Source organism: Poecilia mexicana, unplaced genomic scaffold (genome assembly GCF_051168715.1).
Source record: "Poecilia mexicana isolate PSO_F unplaced genomic scaffold, ASM5116871v1 scaffold_21, whole genome shotgun sequence".
Classification (NCBI taxonomy): domain Eukaryota; kingdom Metazoa; phylum Chordata; class Actinopteri; order Cyprinodontiformes; family Poeciliidae; genus Poecilia; species Poecilia mexicana.
This window is the reverse complement of record NW_028263390.1, coordinates 9,830,641-9,854,199: the sequence shown is the minus strand read 5'-3', so window position 1 is coordinate 9,854,199 and position 23,559 is coordinate 9,830,641. Positions and strand designations below refer to the sequence as shown.

The window sequence follows — 23,559 nt, the reverse complement described above, 5'->3', positions numbered from 1 at the left end:
ATTATTATTTTACATCATGCAAAAACTATTAGTTAAACAAATACACTATAAACAAATATTTTTAGATTGAATTAGATTTGTTTTTCCAAGATCATCCACTTGCTGATTTATAACCCATTATCCCCGTCCAGTTTTGGGAGCCACTGATCTTTTAGTTATAAAAGGTTTTATATGACGGTTTAACGGTGTCATAAACTTTTGAGTGAATTAAACGGTCTCCTAATCTGATGAATTCAGCCGGTTTCATCCGTTGAATTTGCTGGATTGAGTAATTAAAGCTGATTGGTTTAAATGGAGGACTTGTGAGGGACAGTTTACTTAGAGAAAGTGTTTGATCTTGGCTGCGTTAAAGTGCGCCTCCAAAGTCAACAGACTGTTATAAACACTTGGATGCAAAATGCAGATCTTGTTTAAATACTAGGATTGGATTTAATTAGATTTTCTTTTTTGGGGGGTTTATGGAAAGAGTGGCTGATTGGATCTCAGATAAACTCACAATCATGGCTGGACAATAACTATTCTCATAGGCAGTGTTTTCTGTCCAGATGGCTCTGTCGGAGTAATTCTCCTCAGAAGGACCTGACGCTAATCCTCCGGAGAATCTGAACTGCCTTGATCTCGTGCCTGCATGGGAAACTGAACTGCTTGTTCCCTTCTTATTCTGCTATTATTTTGTTTTTGCTACATTGAAGCCTCTTGGCTTAAAGATCATAGCATAACCTGTTTGTTTATAGCAAGGACATGGATATCCTGGTGTGATGGGCTCTGCAGTAGGAGTAAAACTGGTCTGCACAGGGTGGGGAGCTGCTCTGTAAGCCCGCCAGTGAGAGGAGAGAGGTTGTGGTTGGACAGCCGAGGAGCGGCAGCAAGGAAAGAGCATTTCAGAACCATAGATCGCGGCAAGCTGATTAGCTGCAGATTCATGACTGTTTTAATCTCATTGGGGACGCTCTTCTTGAAGGATGGGGCTATTACATATCAGGTATAATTTTTCTGATTTCTATGTTAATTGTCATATTTATTGTGTCTTAACTACCCTACAAAATTCCTCTAAGGCGTTTTGGTCAAAGACCCGATTACCTAAAAAGGTTAAAGAAATGCATGTGACTGTCATTTTCTTAACATTGTATAATTTGTGTGCGATAAAAGCTGTGTGTAGGTGTATCTGCTTGGGCTTTTTTAATCATTTCCAGCATAAATATGCTGAAACCTATCAGTTTGCTAATGCATTAGAGAGCAGATTTGCCACTCTTCCAGCGACCGGTTTACAATCCCTTTTATGTATATATATATATATATATATATATATATATATATATATATATATATATATATATATATATATATATATATATATATATATATATATATATATATATATATATATAGTCATACAATGTGAACGTAAATGGATGACATTGCGTTTTGAGTCAATCCCCTTTGACATACGTAGTTTTTGCATGACAGGAGAGCGCTAAGACGAGTAGCCTTAGCAGACGCAGCTCATTAAACAAACATGCTGATGTGAAGGTGGTGGTGGTGGGGGATACTAGGCTTTAAAGCAGCATCTGTGCTAAATATGCTCTCATGTACGTTCTCTTTCTCTCTATCTCTTTCTTTCTCTCTCCCTCTCTCCCTTTCTCTCTCTGTGTGTTTGTGCGCATGCTCCCACGTGGCCTGCTTTGGATCCATGCTGCATCATTAATGGTGAGTCTGAGGAAACACACTCCTCTCCTCTTCATTAGGAGTCCTACCTGTTTTCCATCAGATTTATTCAGCAAGGATTTTGCTCATTCATTTCCTTCTACTACAGACAACCGGTGTCCCTGTGTGGTTGTTTACTCTTCTTATGTAGATGTCAAATCTGCATGGTTCCTTACACTTTAAGCCAATTACCTGAGCTTCTTTAACTGGCATGTGGTGTGCTTGTATATGTAATGGTGTTTGTCTACAGTGGCAATGGACAGGAGCTGTTATGCAATGACCTGCCCATGCATTTTTATTTATGTGAGTCTGAGAAATGAAGGGATAATTCGCATTGAAAGTATGATAACAGATCCTTATCATCTTCATAAACTTAATGAAAATCCTTCTTTGTTTTGTTTTTTCTAATAAAAATCACTTCATACACCTTTCTGCCTCATACACCTTTTATTAAGGGTGTTTATAGCAGCCATTATAAAATGTCACACATTGTTGTGTGTTGCCAAAGTATTCATGCCTCCTGGATTATTTTGACATTGTATAAGGTCTCACACACACACACACACACACACACACACACACACACACACACACACACACACACACACACACACACACACACACACACACACACACACATACACACACAAAGAAACAGTACAGAGAAGAAGAAAGAAATGAGTAGTGTAGTGTGTATTTATTCATTCAGCTTCTGTCCGGAGTTACGGGGGAAGCTTTTAAGGAGTATTTAATACCCTGTTGGCTTGAGGAAAGAAAGTTTTACACAAGCTGGATAATCTGGCCCAGATGCTAGATAACCTCCCTCCAGAGGACAAGAGAAAGAAGTAAGCAGTGCAGGTTGAAAGTGTTTCCAGCAAGATGTTTGCTGCTTTTTGCATTTCTCTATCAGAAGTGCCTACAAGTTTGAACACTGAACACCACTATCTAAGCACCATAAAAATCTACACAATCTGTATGTTTAATTTACACTGATGGCCATTCAAATCAATAATTTAACACCCTACATAAATTATTTAAAATATTAATATAAATACATTCCATAATAAATGTATTTATACGTATAAAAATATAAAAAATTGAAATATATAATAAATGCATTTTTTTGTGTGAAAATTGTAACCCCATTATTAAGAGTCCTGCTTTGAAATAAATGCTAGATGCCAGAAAAACATTTTTTTTTTAAAGTTGCAGGATTTAGCCTCTAGGGGGAGCTGTCGTGTCACACTGACGCTTAACTTATTTAAATCGTACATCCCTCCATTTTAAACTGGCAACCAAAGCGACCAATCAAATGTCATACTCTAATACAGTATTTCCTCTGAGCCAATGAGAACGGGGTAAAAGGTGTTTTTTCACTGTAATAGGCGGGACTTTATGATGATGGACACGTCTCCTTTGAGCTCCTGCCAGACCGTCGGTGTGAGTGGAGTGTAGTTGAGATTTTTGGGAGGCTGAGCTACTGGGACGTGCATTATTTTTTTGGAGCAGAACCGAGCGCGAGTCCACGTTTGGGAAAATCCGCAACACACTTATCTTTGGAGATTTAACCAGGTATGGGCTGATTTTTCACCTCCTTTAAAGTCACGTGATGGAGATATCAGCGACATATCGGCTTGCTTCATGGCTGTGTGGATCGGCATCATTTTCTGGTCTTTATGCTTTACATACTGAGGTTATATGCTTAATTTCCATGAATACCTACTTTTTTTCGTAGGTATAGCTGTCAAAAAAACACCGCTATTCAGTGGTCTCTGTTATGAAGGAAATTAATTCATACCTTCGATTTAAGGCGCTTCATGGCGCCTGCCTTCTTCCATGTTATCCCTGTTATCATCACCTTACTCCCCCCGCTTCCCGCTGCTTCTCATTCGGATGTGATTTACGTTGCTAGCGTAAAAGCCCTCGCGGGCATGTTTTTCTTTCTTTTTCAGCTCAGGTTAATTCAGCTACACTCTCATGTTTACATGTTTGTGTTTTTCTTTCAACGTGAACAAACTCTCTTGCTCTACAGGTAAATGGTAGTTCTGATTGATTGAACATGGTGCTACCTTTACGGCAATTTTAACGGTAGGTCATTTTAAAAGTGATGCGTTAAGAGGCTGTTCAAACATCCGGCTCCGTTTTTTTTTTTTTTTTGTGGGACAATACACGTAGCAGTTTCCTGCCGCTGACAAAACAAAGTAGTAAATACCTTGTTGTTTAAACACCACGCTGCTGAGCTACTCCCCAGGGTATTTTCTTTTTATTTGTTGTGTTTTCTCCCGGCACTAGTTCACGACTTAAATTTGGTCAAGGGATTTTATTTTTATTTTTAATAGTTTCAGTGTGATATAGATGAGCTTTTCTGTTGGTAAAGGGTTTACAAGCGTGCATGGGTGGGACACTAATATACAGTTTTGCATAATTCTTCACTTTAATGGTTTGGTAAGGCATCCACAGTTTTATAAGTCGGGCAGTTCCTATACATTTTTATATGCAGGGTGTTGTGTGTCTGTATCATAATATTTTAGACAAACTTTGACAGATGGCAAAGGGCTCATCTAGTTTAGACTGACAAGCAAACAGGCCAGCAGACTGGCAGACACTGATCTGAGATTGTGCTGACTTGTAGGTTTGTGCTAGACCTATTGGATATTTCAATTATCGCATATTCAAGTAATCCTTTGATCAATCAAGTAATCAACTGCTACGTTCCCACCTTCTCATGTCTACTGTAAAAATGTCTGCACTGTACTGTACTGCATTGAGATAGAAAATAACCAAAACCTCCATTCATATCATAACCTGAATTTGACATTTTGAGGTTTCACATCCCTAAAACTTTCATCTATTCTGTTGTATTACCAGTTAGTGAAAGTCAATTTCTGCTTTTTATATATATTCATGCAGAGTCATGTAGAAATGTAAAGAAGTGTGTTCAAAACCTTTTTGAAGATAACAGTGTTGAGCAGATATGGATAAAAGGTTAAAAAAATGCATAACTTACTTTGACATAATGATAAATAGAAATAATAACATCATATATTACATTATTAGAACTGCAACAGTTGAGCTGCAGCAGGGATAGCAGTTTGTAAATGAAAGCAAGTAGACCATACTTTACATTTATATTTGAATTTTAATGTGAATGGTGTGAAAAATGTGGTTAAGAGAAAATGCCACATTGTGTCTAATCCGTGCTGATGGGTTTTAGATGTGTCTATTGTGTTCTTTGTTATTCGGATTAAATATTTTTAAAACATGTCCTACACAGGCAATATAACTTGACAGACTAATACCAGGACACCAGGTTGTTCCATTTGGCATTAAAGGTAACCCTGAAATTTAGCTCTAATTATGGGTTTCAGTTTGTCTTGTGAACTCCTCTTCACTTTGATCAGCACAACCCACCCAGGAAAAGCTCCATTAGTGTGTTATAAAGTGATTATCTTTGTTCCCTGGTATCTTATTGAGAGGCAACTGGATTCTCAGTGAAGAGAGGATACGTCTTGGTTTTGAGCTGTACTTTTATGGCTGTCATGTGCAACAGTGGTTGCTTTTTATGGATGGGATTTCAGTCAGAGAACAGCTAACAACAACATCAGCTCGCTAAGAGCTGTGCTATAGATGTTTATGGTTGTAGTCTGGAGGGGCGGGGCTTTGAAAAACCACCTACTGGCTTCGTTATTAGTGGTCCAGTAATCTGTTTTGTTACAGAAAACCCATTAGAGACACTTGTAGAGATATTGATCAGGTTTGGAGTGCCTCCTCCATGTTCATGGCCATACTGTCCAATTAGATAATTGCAAATGTTTTTTACTTTTGGACAAACAAGCTGCTAATCTTATTTTTTTGTTTTGTTTTCTAAAGCATGTATTTGTATTTATTTTTGGCATCATTAATTTGTCCCATTTACCTGTAATACTTTACCAAATGTGAGCTATATTTCCTGTCGTTGAGAAGAAATAAAAGGCTAACCAAATAAAAACACAATTTGTTACTAGGGCAACATAATTATAGAAAAAAAAACATGATATATTTATTGCAGAATATTACAATGATGACATCAGTTGTGACCAACCAACAACTTTCATTAGTCTTTTTTTATTTATTTTTTATTTTCCATCCTCACAATGTCCCCACAATTTCCCAAAAGCTTTAGCATCCTGGTCGCTCAAATCTACATCCGATATGGGCATCAAGTGCAGTGAAATATAAAAGCCTACCCACTAATGCATCGAAGCATTCCTATCTGATTGCACACATTGATAATGCTGTGATGATTGTGGTTTGGTATATCGTGCAGCTCCGGTTTGTAGCGAGTGCAAGTAAATTCACAAGGCCCATCAACTTAGTAATTAACAATCGGATTGGATTGCAAGTGGTCTTTTCTTTTTAAACACAGCGCTACACGTGGATAGAGTCAAGCTGCAAAAAAAAACCCGACTTGTGCAATTTTAAAATGATTACAATAAAAATATATTAAAACTCACCATGTATACTTCCTGTAATAAAAAAAATGTTTAAGGTGGAGCTGTTGTCGGGCACCTCGCTGTGTGTATCATTGATCTGTAACCATCAGTGCCATGTTCACTCCCAGACTCTCAGGATGTGCAGAACAGTGGCAGCTCTGTTTAAACCCGCTAATGAGAAAGCCCTAATTGGTTGTTCTGCTGGGGAGAATGGGCTCATTAGATAGAGCTGCATGCTTGCAATAAGTTCATGATTATGTTTTTCTTAACACTATGTCTGATTTCATGTGGAAACTTTGCACATAATCTCTAGATTATGTTTTTTTTTTTTTGTTTTTTTACATTTTAGAAGTCATCTCATATACAGTAATTGTTGAAAGGGAAATATGCCTTTGAAGAGTTCGAAAATATGATTTCCTCTCTTTTTTTTGTAAGTTGTAGACACACAAGGTTATGAAAAATATGAGTAAAGCTTAGAGTGGATGTGATGTGACAAAATGGGAAAGATGGGAGCACATTTAAGCTGAGAGGAAGTGAGAACGATTTGCACATAAGAGAAGAAAAGGGACTGAATTAGAGCGACGGAGAGAGTGAAATATATTGCTTAACCATTCGGAAAGGCTATGGGAACATCCCTGTGTGCGTGTGGGTGTGTGTGTGTGTGGATGTGTGTTTTCATGCCAGCTCTGTAGTTTCACCAGAAGCAGAAAATCGACTCCCATCCACCCTGATAACCCTACTGTCCCACATTGGGTTTAAAACGAACCGAGTTCAACAAAAAGTTGTGCAAACAATCCATAAAAAAATGCAGCCCTCCTTCAATCCACTTGACTGTGCAAGTCACCGAAGGTGCCTGCTTACATAACAAAGCACAGTAATGAGCTTTTATCTCCTCAGTGACTGTAGTGACAGCACTGTCACAACAATTATCAAGGAAGACATATTTTTACAGCGCAGCGCTCAGCTGTGACAGGAAAGTATCGTCCTCCTGGTTTTGGAGTTGCAGGGCGGTGAGGCACCACAGGAGCTCTTTTCACACAGAGGAGATCAGAGCGGGCCATGGATGAATGGAAACTGTAATGCAATGTTCAGCTTATTACAGGGACGGGTGGGTGAAAGGGCGAGGCGGGGGGAGATGTGTGGGACGGAGGGATAGAAATGTGGAAAGGGAGGGTGGGCTTGATTCTTCGGGTAAACCTGTGATGTTGATCTCGAATGGACATCAACGGGGGCAAAAACGCAGTTTCAAGGACTGTTTGATGAGAGAATTAAAAGGAACCCATTGTGTTCAGTGGTAACATTTCAAATAAGAGGGGGAGAAGGAGAGGACAAGCTACCTTCCCCAGCGTGCGTCCACTTCGATGGAGTAAAAAACAGAGTCACGGAGAGCAGGCCCGTTGCTTTGGCGCGGATCCAGACGTAGTTAAAAAGAGATTAATCAGCATAGGGTCAAATTCTCAAAGGGGGAGGCTGGTCAGGCCAGGGAGGCGTGGGGCAAAGCATTGAGTTTTGAAAGGCAACAAGTCAGGATGCAGCATGAGGAAACAAGTGGCTGCTGAACACATGGTGTGTGATGCTTATCATCAACTCTGATTTCTAGAATTTGGACGGCGCATTTCTGTAGATTTTAAATAAAAATAAAAAAAATCAGGGATTTTGCTATTTGTTGATCAGTTTGTAACAGGAAAACATGTAATTTTAGTGTTATTGTTTAAGAATATTAATGGTTCCTTCTGGTAGTGATCATTTATTATGTCGTTTCTTATTTATTATGAGCAATTTCTTATCACGATTAGAATTTGTATTTATTGTAGCCACGTCATTGACTAGCCTAAATGCTAGTCAGTAACTGACAGGTTGTTATTTTTGATATTTTCTCCACTGTTTGATCCATGAGAGCATCAATTAATATCAGTAAATTTAAAAATATGATTAAATGTAGTTACGTTGTGCAGTTTAGTGATATAAATCACATTTATTAAAGAAGCCAATTTCAAGTGGAAACGTTTTTCAAGAAGATAAGAAGATAGCTTTTGTGTCACTACAAATGCTAGTTATGTAAAAAGTAAATGCATGATGTTTTTATCATAATCTTTATCGTAATCTTTAACACCCACCCCAGTTCGTAACTCTGGAAATGTTTTGAAGTTACCCATTTTCAAACCTGAAATAAGATGAAGTGTGGAAGCTACAAAAAGGCTCAAGCTAATTCTACATTGATTAGACGCCATATTTCCAACAACACAGTAAAAGTTTTTTTTTGTTTTTTTTTTCTAAACCACAAAATGTGTTTCAAGACGTATCTGTTTAGTGTGGAATAATTCAGACCAGGTTTGACCAGTTTAAATGTTGGCGAGCTAAACAAAGACAGCCTGGAGTCGTTAAAACCACTGAGGTAGTCTTTTACTCAGTTGCTGAATCAGACAGAAACCCCAACATTGTTTTATCCACGTGCCGACTGTTGCTATGAACAACCACAGGAACGAAGGGGAAAGCATGCCGACGATGTGCGACACAAATTTAAAAGAAAAAAGTCATATGAATTAACAGCGAAGGTGCTTGACTGCCGATCACCACTCAGAGACGCCTCCATCACCCACAGCTGACCCTCATTCATCTGACCAGACAATGAAGATTATGCCATCCATGCAACTTCCTGTATTGTATAGCAGATCTAAAACCATTTGGTTTTGTACAACATTATGGATCATGTTGCATCATATCAGACTTGTGGTAAATACACTAAATACATGAATTCAGGTTTGACTTTTCTTTGTGCTGTTTTCGCTCTACTCGTCTCGGCCAATGATGGTGCCGAAGTAGTTCAGAATCAGATGCCATTAAATATAGCAAAGCAGCCCTTTAATTTAGCACACAAATCAGGTACCAACTTGGTGTTTTGTGTTTTACAAAAACCTAAACTTTTTTTAACCTGTACTTACTACTTTACAAGACATTAGTGTAATTTGTAGGCAGAGATCTTGTGATATAATTTGCCACAACACACTGAGACTGTAAATCAACAGATAGTTTATCCTACATGGCAACTATGGACAACTACATTTTTATTTTTTTTACATGATTTTAGTTATAATTTACTCCACATTTAATCACGTTGGCCAACTTATTCATTGTTACATTTAAACATCCATCCGAAGATCTTTTTGTGTCGAAAAATAACACGGAAGCGTTTGACAAATTAGGAGCATGGGAAGCGAGACTGGACAAAGAAGAAAGGATACCGAGAGTAAACGAAATGAGAGACGGAGAGTCCCGGTCAAGAAGGTTGAGTGGGAGTGCTGTCCTGCCAACTAGTTCTCATTAGCAGCTATTGAGATGCTCTGAAGTTTGTTAAACATTTTGGAGAGAGTTTAAAGAACTCTGTGAACTCTGTGTTTGTTTGAGGGCGAAATCGAGGGAGTCAGAGTTTAGGGTCTGTGCTCTGTAGTTCAGGTCAAAAAATATTTGTGGCAGGAAGTGGCTGCATGTGGCCCTGAATTTGACCAAATGTTCCAAAAGTGTGTGAGGAGATAATTTTTTTTTTTTTTTAACCTAAATAGCAAAATAAATAATTGTGGGGTTATTTAGAAATGCATAGACGGATTTTTAACATTGGCCTTTTATAAGTCACATTTTTGTCAGTATAACCAGTGTTTTCCACACCACATATATCACTTTTCCACATGGAAATGTTATTGCATGTACAAACACAGCCTCACTTGGTTGCCATGGTAGCATCAGTAGAACAAAAAAGACTGCTCTTTTCATTATATCCTCTGCAGTAGTTATTATTATTTTACTTATCCGCAAGTCTTCTGTCGGGAAGCTTCAACAAGTTGTTCAGAAATAAATATTTTTACTCACAAAACCTAATTTACTTAATATTTTACTTTTATCGCACCAATTTTTCTTTTAAATATTAAATTTCCTCGTAAAAACAGACAGAGATGCTGAGATTTTTATATTCCAAGAGGAAATTTAAAACAGAAATAGACGGGTAAACGTGAAGGAATGGAGTTCTGCTGGGAGAAGCAGAAGAAGGGAGGGGGTCTCTTCCTGTTTCCAAGCTAGGGGTCAAAGGTCATTGGTTTGGGATTAGTTGATACCAGACGCCTAAATAATCTGTCTGGTTTTGGCGTTTGTATATGTGTGAGGCTCTGGCCACCACACACATTGTTCACAGACGGATGGGAACGAGAGCGTGACCAAAGTTCAACAACAGCCGCGGTGTCCTTGAAGTGACCGAGGAAACAGTAGACTGGCATAGAAAAGAGGACATCTTGCTGTGGTCGCCAGGGAAACCTCTAATTTTAGAGTTTAGGGTTAAGGATGGAGAGCTAATGAGTGACTGGCAGCAGTGAGTTTAGGATGTGTGGGTGTGTTATGACCTAACCTTAAGCTTTTTTCACATTTTGCCACCATTTGAGCGTCCGGCACAAAGCAGTGCATCACTGTGAATTAGAAGGACAAAGCTTTGTAGAGCCTCATGTGGTAAGAAGTGGGGGATCTCTACCAGTTTTCCACATGCATAGACTGAGTTTAGGAAATTCTTTACAAAATAGCTCAAGCTCCCTCAGAGGTGACATGTACTAGATCAGTGTTTTTCAACCTTTTTTGAGCCAAGGTACACTGTTTTAATTGAAAAAATCACAAGGCACAGCACCAACCAAAAAAGTAAACAAAGATACTCTGTAGCCGCCTGTATTATATATATATAGCCATTCTTATCAAAGTGTCTTGAATAGGAATCCAATAAACACAAAAATGTATTTTTTATCACATTTTACATTTCTTATTTCAAATTGCACGTAAAATGTCCACTTCAAAAATACACCTGAACAGTGTCACAACACTGTGGTGTTAAATTTAAAGAAGTTGTACAAAACTTCAAAGTGTTTTACAAACTAATCCACAAGCATTCTTTAAGCTGGAATACAGAAAATCATTATTATTCTGAAAGAAGAATATTTGGGAAAGATTTCACTGTTACAATATGAAGATTTGCATGTACAAAATGTCAATATCTGTATATTTTACCCATCTAGTGTGAAACCTGTGCATGTTTGGATGAAAACAGCTGATTTCCTGGCAGAAATTGAAGAAAGACAAAGCTCTTTCTCAACAGCTCTCAGTCTGTCTCTGGTTTCAGTTTTTATAGTAGCCAGGCTTGAGAAGCTCACTTCACACAGACATGTTGTGGGAAATGGACCCATGTTCTTTCTAACTACTGCTGAGCTTCACTGTCGTCACAGTCTTGCTAGATACGATGCTCTCACCGCTACCTGTAACATTCATGCATCACTAATTCTCTTGTTTTAATGTAAAATGCTCTGTACCTACTGCCATCCAGTGGTAAGAAAATTACATGATTACGCCGCTAGCCACTACTAACCATGGTTTCGTTCACACCGAGCTTAAGTGCAGCGGCTTTATTTCTCTCCTGTAGTGCCAGATTGACAGCCCTCAACTTAAAAGCTGGATCATACGAGTTTGAAAACATTTCTCCGTCGTGCCTGCTGCTAGCATGTGATTGTTCTAAATGAAAATTAACGCGTTCTTCTTTGATTTACAATTTTGACTTCTAATGATTCACTTCCTGCTAGAGAGCCCCCTGGTGGTTGAAGAAAAATACACAGAAAAGCCGCACCGGGCTACAATCCGCATGGTTCAAAGTTTAGGAAAAATGTAGCAGCTTATAGTCCGGAAAATACGGTGCCATAGGTGAAATTGAATAATTTCCACGGCACACCTGACGATCACTCACGGCACACTAGTGTGCCGCGGAACAGTGGTTGAAAAACACTGTACTAGATGGTAGTTTTCTGACACTTATAGTGTTTTGCAAGTGGGCCTTAAAGTATAACTAAGCCCCAAATCAGCTTTTTTGTTTTTGCTGATAAACTGTCTAAATAGGTTATTTAGGGTTCTATTTTTAAGTTTCTGTCTGAATGTAGACATTTTTGTGTAAATTTGTTTTGGCATTATTTTGCCTTGACCTAAGTTTCAAATGCCCGCCTGGATGTTTTTGCTTATTTTAATTGTACGCAGTTCTTTAAATGTCCCATTATTTCATAAGACCTGAAACTTTTGATATCTTAGCAAGTTATTTTCGCAATTTACAGTGCCGCTCAGATTAATTTCACTCCCTCGTACTGTGAAATTACCATGGTAACCTGATATTGGCTGAAAAGACTTCCCTTTTAGAAACCATTGGAATTTTTCATATAGCGCAAATAGGCCTGTCGCGATAAGAAATAGGTTCTAAGAAAATAGGGGATGTGCCCATCTTCTTTATTTAAATCTAGTGATTACTGAAGGGCAATACCGACTTCATAATCTGCACTCTTTTGGTTGAATGCAGTATTTATTTCCACTTTGGCTTCATGTTGTTTAGTTTTTATTCAAGTACGTGTTTTGTTAATGGAGACTGAGAATCCATTTTATTTTTGTTTTAAACAAACAAAACAAAAGAAACTAAACAACAAAAGAAAACAGTCTTATGTGTTTGGAAAATAAAGTGTACCTAGCTATGGCAGGAAATCACATGCATTATTAGTCATTTTCATTAAATCAGTGTCAAAAGTCTTGAAACAATATTGTCGTTTATCACAATAATTTTTAGACAATTAATCGCTCAGCAAAATTTGTTATTGTTACAGGCCTAAGCGCAAAGTGTGGCAAAATTAAGGTGCAAATTTGGCTGGATTGTTGCCGCTACGTTCAGTCTGGAAGCGTTAAACCTTCTCGCTTTTTTAGAAAGCTTTATGGCCATAAAGGACTCCCCAACAACACAGAAAAAGACTTGCTGGATTTATCACTTGTTGTTTTCATTTTTTTTTAAAAGTCGCTAGAGGTGCAGGAAAATTTGATGAACATAGCGACAAAGTGGGTAAGTTGACAATAGTACCTTTTTCGTTCTGATCACAGCCCCACTCACCCTTTCATTCATCCTCGCGCTGGGCCGTGTTTCTTTGCTCCGGCCCAATTTGCGGGAAGTTTTCAAAGTTTGCCAGGGGCGGGGTCTAGCTTTCCCAGGGGGGTTAGTAACTACCCTAAATTTAGCTCCATCCATCTTCCTATCAACTGCGAAGAGATGCACCTCCAAAACATGATGCTGCCACCATTGGGATGGTGAGTTCAGGGCAATGCAGAGTTTGTTTGCCACCATTTTGGTGAGAAAAACAAATCCCAATGAAATGCAGAAATTTGTTGTTGTAAGGTACTGTGAAAAATAATTTGATTTGCCAAAATAAAGAGTTCATAAGAGTTCATATCCTGCATCGGTTTGTCACCTGAGCCAAGTGTGATGATCATTTGTTTTTGCCACAGCACCTGTTATTACTAACCGCTATCAAATGTTTACCCACCATAGTGTCCCACACCCACCGCTGCAGAGCGAGCGGTGCAGTTTCACCTCAAGTTTCAGTCTCTCCTTGTGTAATTCTTTTTGTGTGTGTGTGTGTGTGTGTGTGTGTGTGTGTGTGTCTTGAGGCTTTGTTCCTGCCTGCTTTCTTACTCTCTCTTCTCTCTCTTTTTTTATGTCCTGGGATATCACAGTAAAATATAACCCCTCTCATGTGCGCTTGTGTGACACGCCCCCGGTTCTTTGTCTCCCTTACACACACACACACACACACACACACACACACACACACACACACACACAGTCTCACATTCACACAGACGGGCCATTTGCGCCTGACTGCTTTAATCGCTGAAAAGGGGAGTTTAGCACTTAACAATAGTAGTTATGAGCTGACCTATTATTCTCACAGACACAGAGCGACACAGAGGGGGACACTTTACAGAGGAGGACCAAATCCATGAACTGAGTTAAGTGTTTTTTTGTTTTTGTTTTTTGTGGATAAACATATTTTATTGCGATTTAATCAAGACGTTGACATACTGGAATTTTTTTTCTTTTTAAATCATGCCAAAGGAATATAAATTTATCCTAATTTCTTACAACAGCTACCAATGAACTGAAACCAGGTCTTTAGCAGCAGACAATTGTTGCTGTGAGTTGGGAATAATGGTATAGCAACCAGAGTAATTACATATTAAACATCCTCTAAGAATCATGCTTGAGATGAACTTTCATTAGAAAGCTGGAGGAGGACTCCGTGTCATTTTATTTCAGTGAAAAGTTAGACCCGAGCGTAGATGGAAAGCAGAGGCAGTGAGGCGGTAGAAAGGATGCCAGTATGGACAGGCTGACAGACAGACACACAAACATACACAGGGATTATCCCTTGTGTAATCCTCCGTTTGAGGGTCAGAGTACTGTGTAAAGAGACAGGCATGTCCCGAATTTTCACACCACCGGCGTTCCTAAGTATCTTTTTATTGTGTGGGCGTGTGTGTTTGGGAGGATGTGTGTGTCGGAAGTTTAGGTCAAAAACTCATCACTCGACTGGTATTCTCCCCCCTCTCCTCTCTAATTCTGAAAATATGGCATTAAATATGTTTAAGTGTGTTGAAATGCATCTGCTTCTGTTTGTGCATATTATTTTTTTGTGCCGCTGCGTGACAGATGGAGGGATCATACAAGAGAACAGCACAGATTAGGGTTCTGCACCGTGTTTGTGTGTGCTTATTTCAAAACTGTGCCTGCGTAGCTGTCAGCTGCTGGCCCGTGATGCAATTCTTTTTGGAAAGCTCCAACTTGTTGCCTCGACGTCCAGCTATCTGCTGGAGTTAATCCTTATTTCATTACATTTGGCCGGATGGAGGCACATCCTTTTACAATTCTTTGTAATTTGTGAAAACCTTGCAGAGGTGAAGGCTAATACAGAGCTAATGTACATCTACTGCACTGATGGACTGGGTTTCATTTATTGCACTCCATAGTTCGGGTTATCAGTGTGCGCTTTGATGGAAAAATCATGCTATTGATTTATTTAATGTTCAGTTTAACAGCCCATCCTTCTGGTCTCCATCTTTTATTGTAAGTTGAGCAATTTGTCACTGTCTTAGAGCCTTATATTACAGACTTGCGTGTCTATTGACAATTGGACAAGATAAAAATAAGTAATGGAACAAGCATTTTTTTTTTGGTGCACCTCTACAAATTTGGCTGTTTTGAAAAGTTGATATTTGCAATAAGAACAGAGTCAGAAATGTGGAAATGAAACCCTCATTTCCTAAGACATGTTTTTAGGTTTTTGGACTGTGGGAGGAAGACGGAGTACCCAGTGAGAACCCAAGCATGCACAGGGAGAACATGCACAGCAGTAACCGTTTCTGATCTTTAGTTGTTGACCTTAATGAAATGATTTTACAGCAACTCTTATGTGAATCACTGGAGCCCACTGATCAGAGATCGTCCCGTTTTCCTCATTGAGGTTTCAAGCATCATTGTGTGTGTGCAGTAAAAGAACCTGCTACGTTTTGTCAGAATCAACTTTATTTATTAAAGTTTGTGCGCACACACAATGGCTTTTTGTAAATATGTATAAATTAGGGCCGCTACTAATGATTAGTTTAGTAATTTATTACTCTCTTGGTTATTCTATTAAACGAAACATGAGAACATTCTGCAGATTTTTAATTTAGCTATACACGATATTAGAATGACATTAAAAGATGTATATAAAAAAACAATTCAATTTTCTACTTAAATAAGAAAATAAACATTTTGTTGCCCAAAATGCAGTAACATAGCATTCCTTTAGCAAATAAGAACTAGACTAGACTTGACATATTTACAGATGAGGGTGTTTTTATCTTAAATGGCCTTATTTTGAGTCAGTATCTGTTAGTGATTAATCAGTTACTAAAATACTTAGCGTAGATATGAGTTAGTGCATGGTATAGGTCTGATTTGGACTTTTTTCCTGTAAAGTGTTCATCAGAGAGACAGCCTGGGGAAAGAAACCATCTCTGGCTACTCGTTTTATTTTGCAATCACCAACCAGCAAAAATTAGTAGCAAATATCATAAAGCATAAATCACCGTCATCGTAGTCGCTGAATCACTTTTTAAGGACAGTCATGGATGAAGCAGCCGCTGTTAAACGGAGCCCTGCTCTCTCTACGGCGGGTTGAACGCAGAGAGTCAGAAGCATCCGTTCCGGTTCTGATAGCTGCACAATGAACGTCGCATGTAACCCTGATGTGCTCTGAAAAGGCTTCGACACGGTAACACTCTCCTATTGTCACCAGTCCCCCTCCCGCATCCACAGATATTTATTTTTGCCGTTGTAATCTCTCATCTCCATGGGGATTTATTGTCGTAGCCCATGAATGCCTTCACCATAGAAACCTGTTCCTCCACTCTTGCCCTGCTACGCCCCGTAGAATAGGGTGGGTGGGTACGCATGTGCTTTTGTATCACCTAGACAGCCCTGCTATCTTCATTACAACATATAGAAGAAAGGAAAAAGGGGGAAGGGAGGCATTAAAACCCAGATTATTACTGTCCTTTTTTCCCCCTTTCTAACAGTGTTTTCCATTTGAATTTCTGTCTATTTGGCTTCGATGTTTGAGGCGGAACAGAGTCATATCTGAACAAATGGGTGGTGCTCTCTCTCCCTCTCTCTGGGGTTAGTGGTACTCTTCATGACCCTCTTTTTCCATGCAAAGAAATATGCAGTTTCAACTGTCTGCAGTCTAAAAAAAAAATGATGCAGTGATAACTTCGTATGTAAGAGCTCTGCGTTCAGGATGCTCATAAATACTCCAAACAAGTACAATGAAAAAACAGTGGGTGGGTGGGGGAGTATAGTCATGTTAGAATAGGTGTTTATGGAAGCTTTTCCTGCTTGATGTGGTATGAAAACCGAGCCGAGGAAGTCTTAATCCCTATGCCGATCGTCGTCCATTAGTAATCTGGCGCAGTAGGCACACTTTCTGTCTCTCTCTCAAGGGTCTTCTGTAACTCCACCCTCCCCCCCTTTCCAGCCCTCTGAATTTCTCTCCCGTTTTCTGCCCTCGTTTCTCTGAGCGAGGGTCCTGGGAGGCGGGGGAGGGGAGATGGAGGAAGAGGAGCTCTGAGGGACGGAGGAGAGGATGGAGGACAGTTAGTAGGACAGGCGTTCCCTGAGCAGCGGGGGAGAGAAAGAGACGGAAAGGAAAGGCAGAAAGAGCTGAACAGGATTTCAGAAGGCAACTGTAGGTGAGAAGGAGCGAAAGGGAAGTAAGAGAGAAACACAAGCGACGGTAGGTAAGGCTGTAAGCTCATCAGCTCACGTAACCATTCATCCGCTCATTTGCACGAACTAACAGGAGAGGTGGGAAACGTTCCCAGCAGGGTAATCAGCTTCTCACAACAGTTTCGTCTGCGGCAATTTTGTAAAGCAAATAAAGGCGAATCATGTCAAATGCACAAAGCGGAGTAAAACGGCAATTAGCCAGCGATTCTGCACACCTCTGGATAATGATTAAATCGGTTGAGCTATGCAAAGTGAGAGGCTAAGGTAAATGCAGAGAAAGCTCAGGAATGTTGAATCACAAACCCGACTTACACGATTCCACTGGATTAAATGAGCATAAAATATTTGAATAAAATGCACCACAACACCACCAGTGTGCGCCTGCAGACGAATTTGGAGTCGTCTTTAATGAAGCAAGAAACACGCAGGATGTCGGCTCGCTCAGGCGTCAGCTGTACGATTCAATGTTTCTCACCTGCGCCTGACCTCTTTGTATCAGCCATCTGTTACAGTTGTAGCTCAGAAGCTCTTGACTCCCATCAGAAAAACTTGGTTCTACTGTCTTCTCTGGCTTGTTTGTGAAGGGAGAGAGAGAAGAAGAGCGTAGGAGATAATGTAAATTAGGCCAAAATGGGGCCTTGGAAGAGAGAAAGAGGCTTCCTGAGCTGAGAAGAAAAGAGAGCAAAGAAGAGAAAGCGGGGGGAAACGAGAGAGTTGAAGTTATGGGAGCAGCAGAACAAGGTTCCCGGTGTTAATAGCTGCAGAGACAGAGGGCGAGTTTGAAGCAGGCCTAAGTCGCCGTGACGAAGCTCCACTTAGGTGCCATCTCCGAATGAACCCACTCTTAAAGAGAAGCACTGTTTCTGAGAAGGATCTGCAGGGTGCCTTTAATAGAGGATTGTTCTTACAAACCAGAATTGAAGTAGTTTTGTCGCTACTCAAATTGGGCATCCAGTGCTTTGCAAAAGTTTTCGTCGCCCTTAAACCATTTCATATTTGATCACATTATAATCACTACTCTATAGCTCTGTACAAAGTATTACATAATTAGAGGGAGGAAAATGGCACGTGGTAAAAGCCTGACGCAATAAATCAGTTAACCGCATGATAAATTAAAACGAGCTGGATGATTTCTATTTGTGTGATCGTTTTTCTCAGTCTTTCTAAAAACTGGATGACAAAAACTTCAGTCTGGTGGAAATTTTGCTTATAGAGACTTAATAATTCCTTTTATTTGTTGTTTCTTTTGTGTGTTTGTGTTTTTTTTAAAAAGATATTTAAAATTTCCTCTGGTTCTAGAGTTAAATGTCGGTCAGCAATTAAAGTTTATTGGTTTATGAAATGGGGAAACTTGCATTATTATGCCATTACCAATGTATTACTTGAAAATGGTCTAAAAACATTATCATTCATTGCAATAACTTCTGGAGCAATTTATCATCCAGCAAAATGTGTTGTTTTGACAGGACTGCACATAGCAACCATTTCTGTTTAACCCTCTTTACTCTGACGACTAGAAATAAAATCCAGTGCAACAAGGACTTTAGTTGTAGGGGTGTGCATAAGACTGGCATAATGCTGTCATAAACATGACATTAACACCTGTAATGAACAAGAAGGGGTAAACGTGAATATCTATGACTGCTGTCATGAAGTGTCATCCGGTAAATAATGACAATGCAACTTTTAGTACAACTTTGCATTAAAAGTGTCAGTATTTACCAAATGACAGCAGTCATAAACATTCACAAACAGTCAGAAATAAAATGGATCATGAAAAATCCCTGTAAACAAAGTAGCTCAATTCAGGGCAATCCTGGCAGAAGAACCTGTTGGAGACAAACCCATTGAGTCTGAAGACTGGAGGTTTACTTTGCTCTACAGACGGTCTTCAGGCGCCGCTCGCTTACAGCACACCTGATATAGTATTTCTTCATTGCTCCTCTGATGCCGACAGGAAAGCTTCGCCTTGACTCTGCAGTAAAACCTCGACTCTGCTGAGACACATTTTCTGAAACGAATCAAAGCTTGCGTATGTGCAGCTCAGTTTTACTTTTTCATTCCTGGATCTACAAGCAACTTCTTATTTTTAGCAAATTGTTTTGATTCCCTTATTTTTTCCTCGACTTATCATTGAACCTCTATGAGAAACGCTCAAGAATCGGTTTTGAGTCTGAGAAAACTCAGCCGCGGTTCTTGTATGTGATGTTTTATTGGACTGGGTTTACCTCTTAAGAAGTGTTTATCTCCTCGTTTTTGTTCTCTACTCAACTGGTTTATTGCTTCTCCCACACACACACACACACACACCTTTCCCCATCCATCTCTCCTCCTCCCAGCTCTACCTCATTAGCCAATCATGCGTAAGAAGACCTGTTCTATTTTTACTCCGACCCCCTCCCTTTGCACCGCTGCTGCACTGTGGATGTTTGTGTGTCCGCTTTTATCGAACATGGCAGACCAGAGTAATGACAGTCAAGGACCGTTTAAGATGTTAATAAGGAAAAATAAAGATGACTCAAGAGGAATGGCATCTTAAGTATGATTTAAATACCACGTTTTTACTTTCAAACTTGTTCATCTCACATCCCTGACCTTTACTTCCCCTAGAGAAGCGATGTCGTCGTCTCACAGTGCTATCAACAAATTAGCGTCAAGCTGCTTGAAAGTATCTGTTGCTGTGAAAGGTTGTGTGTGTGGACAGCGCTGCCAAGGAAATTTGGGTTGAAGAGTTTGTGTATGCTGACCGCAGCTGCAGGACACAACCGTCGTGACTCATATTTTAACAATTGAGGAACTCGCTTCTCTTTCTCTGGGTTTACAAAGATGTGCTTGTAACCAGCTAGTGACCCAGATGAAAGTCTCTGTGGAAATGTGATATCATAAACTAATGAGTTCACCTGCTGCCAGCTGTTATTTGTGTTAGGCAAATATTTGCAGTGGGTTTAACGTACAACATACCTCCATGCTTTTGTAGGAGTCGTAAAACCCAAAAGGCATTTCATCACATCATGCTTCATCACTCACCTCCTTTTTCTTTTCTTTCCTTTTAATTTACTACAGATTGACCCATCACCATGACAACAGAAGCGGGCTCTGAGACGGAGGTGAAGGAGAAAGCAGAGGAGTCAGCTGCTCAGCCGGACCAATCGGAGACGGCCAAGCCAGAGAGCCAGGAAGTAGCAAACGTTGAGGGAGGGGAGAAGGAAAAGGGGAAGGAGAAGGAAAAGGAGGGCAAAGAAGGCAAAGGGATAACTCGATACCTGCCAACATGGTTTAAGAAGCAGAAATCTCAAAACCAGGTAAAGTCACACTGATGTTACTATGCTGTTGAGACTGCATGAAAAGCAAGATTTCAGTTTCACTATCAGTGTCTGTTTACTGGATCTTCAAAGCCAGGAGTGTTATCTAAGGTCTAAAACTGGGATTTAATAAAAAAAAAAATGAAATTCTGCCCATTTAGACATCTCCAACAAAGGAGGTCCCAGCAACAGAGGAACCCGTCAGCAAGGGGGTAGAGGGAGAGGAGGAGCCTGCCCCGGAGGTGAACGGCCACGCCGAGGAAGTGGAAGAGAAAGAGGAAGTGAAGTCGGAGGAAGTCAAGGAAGCAACGCAGCCTGAATCTGACTCCAACGCCAGTGCAGACACTGAGGTAAGGGGCTCTGCTATGTGTATCATCAGCATCATGGCAGAAATGGGAAAATGGGAGCTGTACTTTCAGATGTGTGAATTTAGTCCAAAATGTTTGGAAAAAATTACAACTGGAGCCATAGAGATGATTTGCAGTGTGTTTATTTTCACTTTTTGTCATGTTGAAACTGCAAACTTCAATGTATCTTAAGGAGTTTTTATGTGACAAAACAACATAAAGTAGTGGTTGACTATGAAATTGTAACATTTTATTTGAAGGGGGGTGAATAAGGCTGTCATGAATAAATAAATCATAAATAAATCAATAAATCATTATTGATATAAATTTGTTATAAAAGTATTACTGATTGCACTTTAAAAATAAGGTAACTTTATGTTATTAAAGGTAAAGTTTAAACAGTAATGATTTTCTGGTTAATGTCAAGATGAAGCCCTAGGCGAAAATTCAACCTGTAAGACTCTTCCGGCATCACCTATCACCACACCTTCACCCCAGCCAATCAGGACGCACCACCTCTCTACCTCGATCCAATCAACTGGCAAGAGCTCCTTCAAAAAGGCGAAGCGACCACGGATCCACCCGCTTCAGCTGTGTTTCAACTAGAGATGTGCCGATCAGGTTTTTTCCTCCCGATACCGATACCGATCACCCATGAGGGCTGATCACCGATACCAATCACCGATACCGATCACATAATTATTTTTTTTTTTTTTTATCATAAACACTACCGGTTACATTATGTTGAAAAAGGAACCATGAATTCACCTTAATTTAGACAAAAACTTGTTTTTAATAACTTTTTTCAAGAAGAAAACTAAACAAAACAGGCATTGTGCAAATTGTACTGCTATTGATAATACTATCTTTAACAGACTGAAAACATATGAAGGCTCTGAAGAGGCTAAATAACGCAAAGAGCCAAAATAAAACCTCTCAACATTGCCAAAAAAATTCAAGTATAAAACTTAACATTCAAAGGCAAAAACAGGTTCCATACAATAAACAATCCAGAGTTACTGAATGAAAACTTCCTGATAGCATGGCAGCTAGCTGATTACTGCTAGCTCTGATTGGCTGTTTCTGACTGAGCGGAGTAATTATGCAGATCAGGAGGAGATCGATTATTTTTTCAGAGATTATCTGCCTCATGTTAGGACAGTGAAAGTTTTAATACGTATGTAAAATTTATTTTTTTAGGTTAGATGCGTGTTTGTAGCTGTGCGCTGCTTTACCTGCTATCTGATCCTCCGTATGTCTTTTTTACTGCAGTGAGCCTCGATGTAGCCAAACTCCGTCAAGTATGTCATTGTTTTTATGTTGTATTAGCTTCGTTGTGTTGATGCATTTTGACGTGCTTCAATTTTCCGCCGCAACACGCAAACTTCCCCATTCACTCAGTGCGATACAGTTACACATCGCTTAGGATTTGTTGCTGCGCGTTTGCGCAGAGTGAAGGAAAGAGGAGACCAGCTGCACAGGCAGGCTGGAAATGAGATGATCGGTATCGGCAACAAGAGCCAATGATCGCCGATCACCGATCATGCACTTTTTCATGAAAATCGGCCCGATTATGATCGGTGACCGATCGATCGGCACACCTCTAGTTTCAACCCACCTCCTCCCCGTTTCCACCACCAGCCTCACAGACGCCTCCAGGTCCCCTCAAGACTCCTCTCTCCAAGCTCCGCTCCACCACCAGTGACTGGGCCCGGGGGAAGACCTACCTGAGCTTCATTCGAGCCGATCATTCAAGCTCGCTGCGATTCTCAGCACGCACGTCTTCCGCCGGTGTCCGAGCGCCAAATTCTCGGTCCAATAAAATTGTCTAACTGCTGTTTCTCTCTCTGTGTGAGTCTCTACAGATTGAATTGTCATAACAAAGACATTTTGAATAATGTCAACTTTGTATTAAAAGTGTCATAATTTACCGAATGACACTTTATGACAACAGTCATAAATATTCATGAAGGCTTATTTATGTTCATGACAGGTGTTATGTCATATTTATGAAAGTGTTATGTCAGTCTTATTCACCCCCCTTCAAATAAAGTGTTACCAAAGAAATATTCTGCATCATTTTAAAAATCTTTTACAAATTAAAATGTAAAAGTTTAGAGAGTACTAGTCAGAAATATAGCCGTGGTTTTCAAACAACTTTTTAATAATTAATTGAGCTTACTCTATTGTTTGATAATTAGGATCAATTGGAAAGTATGTGTGAGTTAATTTAATTTTTTTTTTTTGTAAATTTCCTTGAGATGACATTTGTTGTGAATTGACGCTAAATAAATAAAACTGAATTGAACTTCTAACTCTGTATGAACAGCACTTGACTGGATTTAGGAGTATCACAGTAAAGGAATGCACACTACATTTTTCAAATTTTAATTGGCAAGAAAAACTTTGAAAACCAAGATTTTCCACTTCACAGTTAAGGGAGGAACATTTTAAGGAGATTACCTCTTAAAAAAAAAAAAAAAAGACGACGTCAAGCTGATAAAGATGTATGTGCAACAGTATTCTCTTTAGATTTGTTTCTTTACCCGGAAAGAATGAAGGAAAGACTTGAAAATGTTCTC

The 23,559-nt window shown here is 39.5% G+C and overlaps 1 protein-coding gene across 13 annotated transcripts in view; it reads left to right on the top strand.

Annotated features, from left to right (window-relative positions):
* epb41l2 (erythrocyte membrane protein band 4.1-like 2) overlaps positions 1 to 23,559 on the top strand; it is a 56,337-nt gene that overhangs the window by 625 nt on the left and 32,153 nt on the right. For 7 of the 13 annotated variants that reach the window (XM_088002224.1, XM_088002220.1, XM_088002218.1 and 4 more), the window contains exons 1-3: positions 3,115 to 3,276; positions 20,392 to 20,630; positions 20,792 to 20,980. In XM_088002224.1, coding sequence (XP_087858350.1) covers positions 20,406 to 20,630; positions 20,792 to 20,980 — 414 coding nt within the window. In that variant the 5' untranslated portion in view covers positions 3,115 to 3,276; positions 20,392 to 20,405. Of the gene's footprint in view, positions 1 to 3,112; positions 3,277 to 20,391; positions 20,631 to 20,791; positions 20,981 to 23,559 lie in introns of those variants that run through there. The other 6 variants (XM_088002219.1, XM_014996103.2, XM_088002222.1 and 3 more) reach the window with 3 other exon arrangements.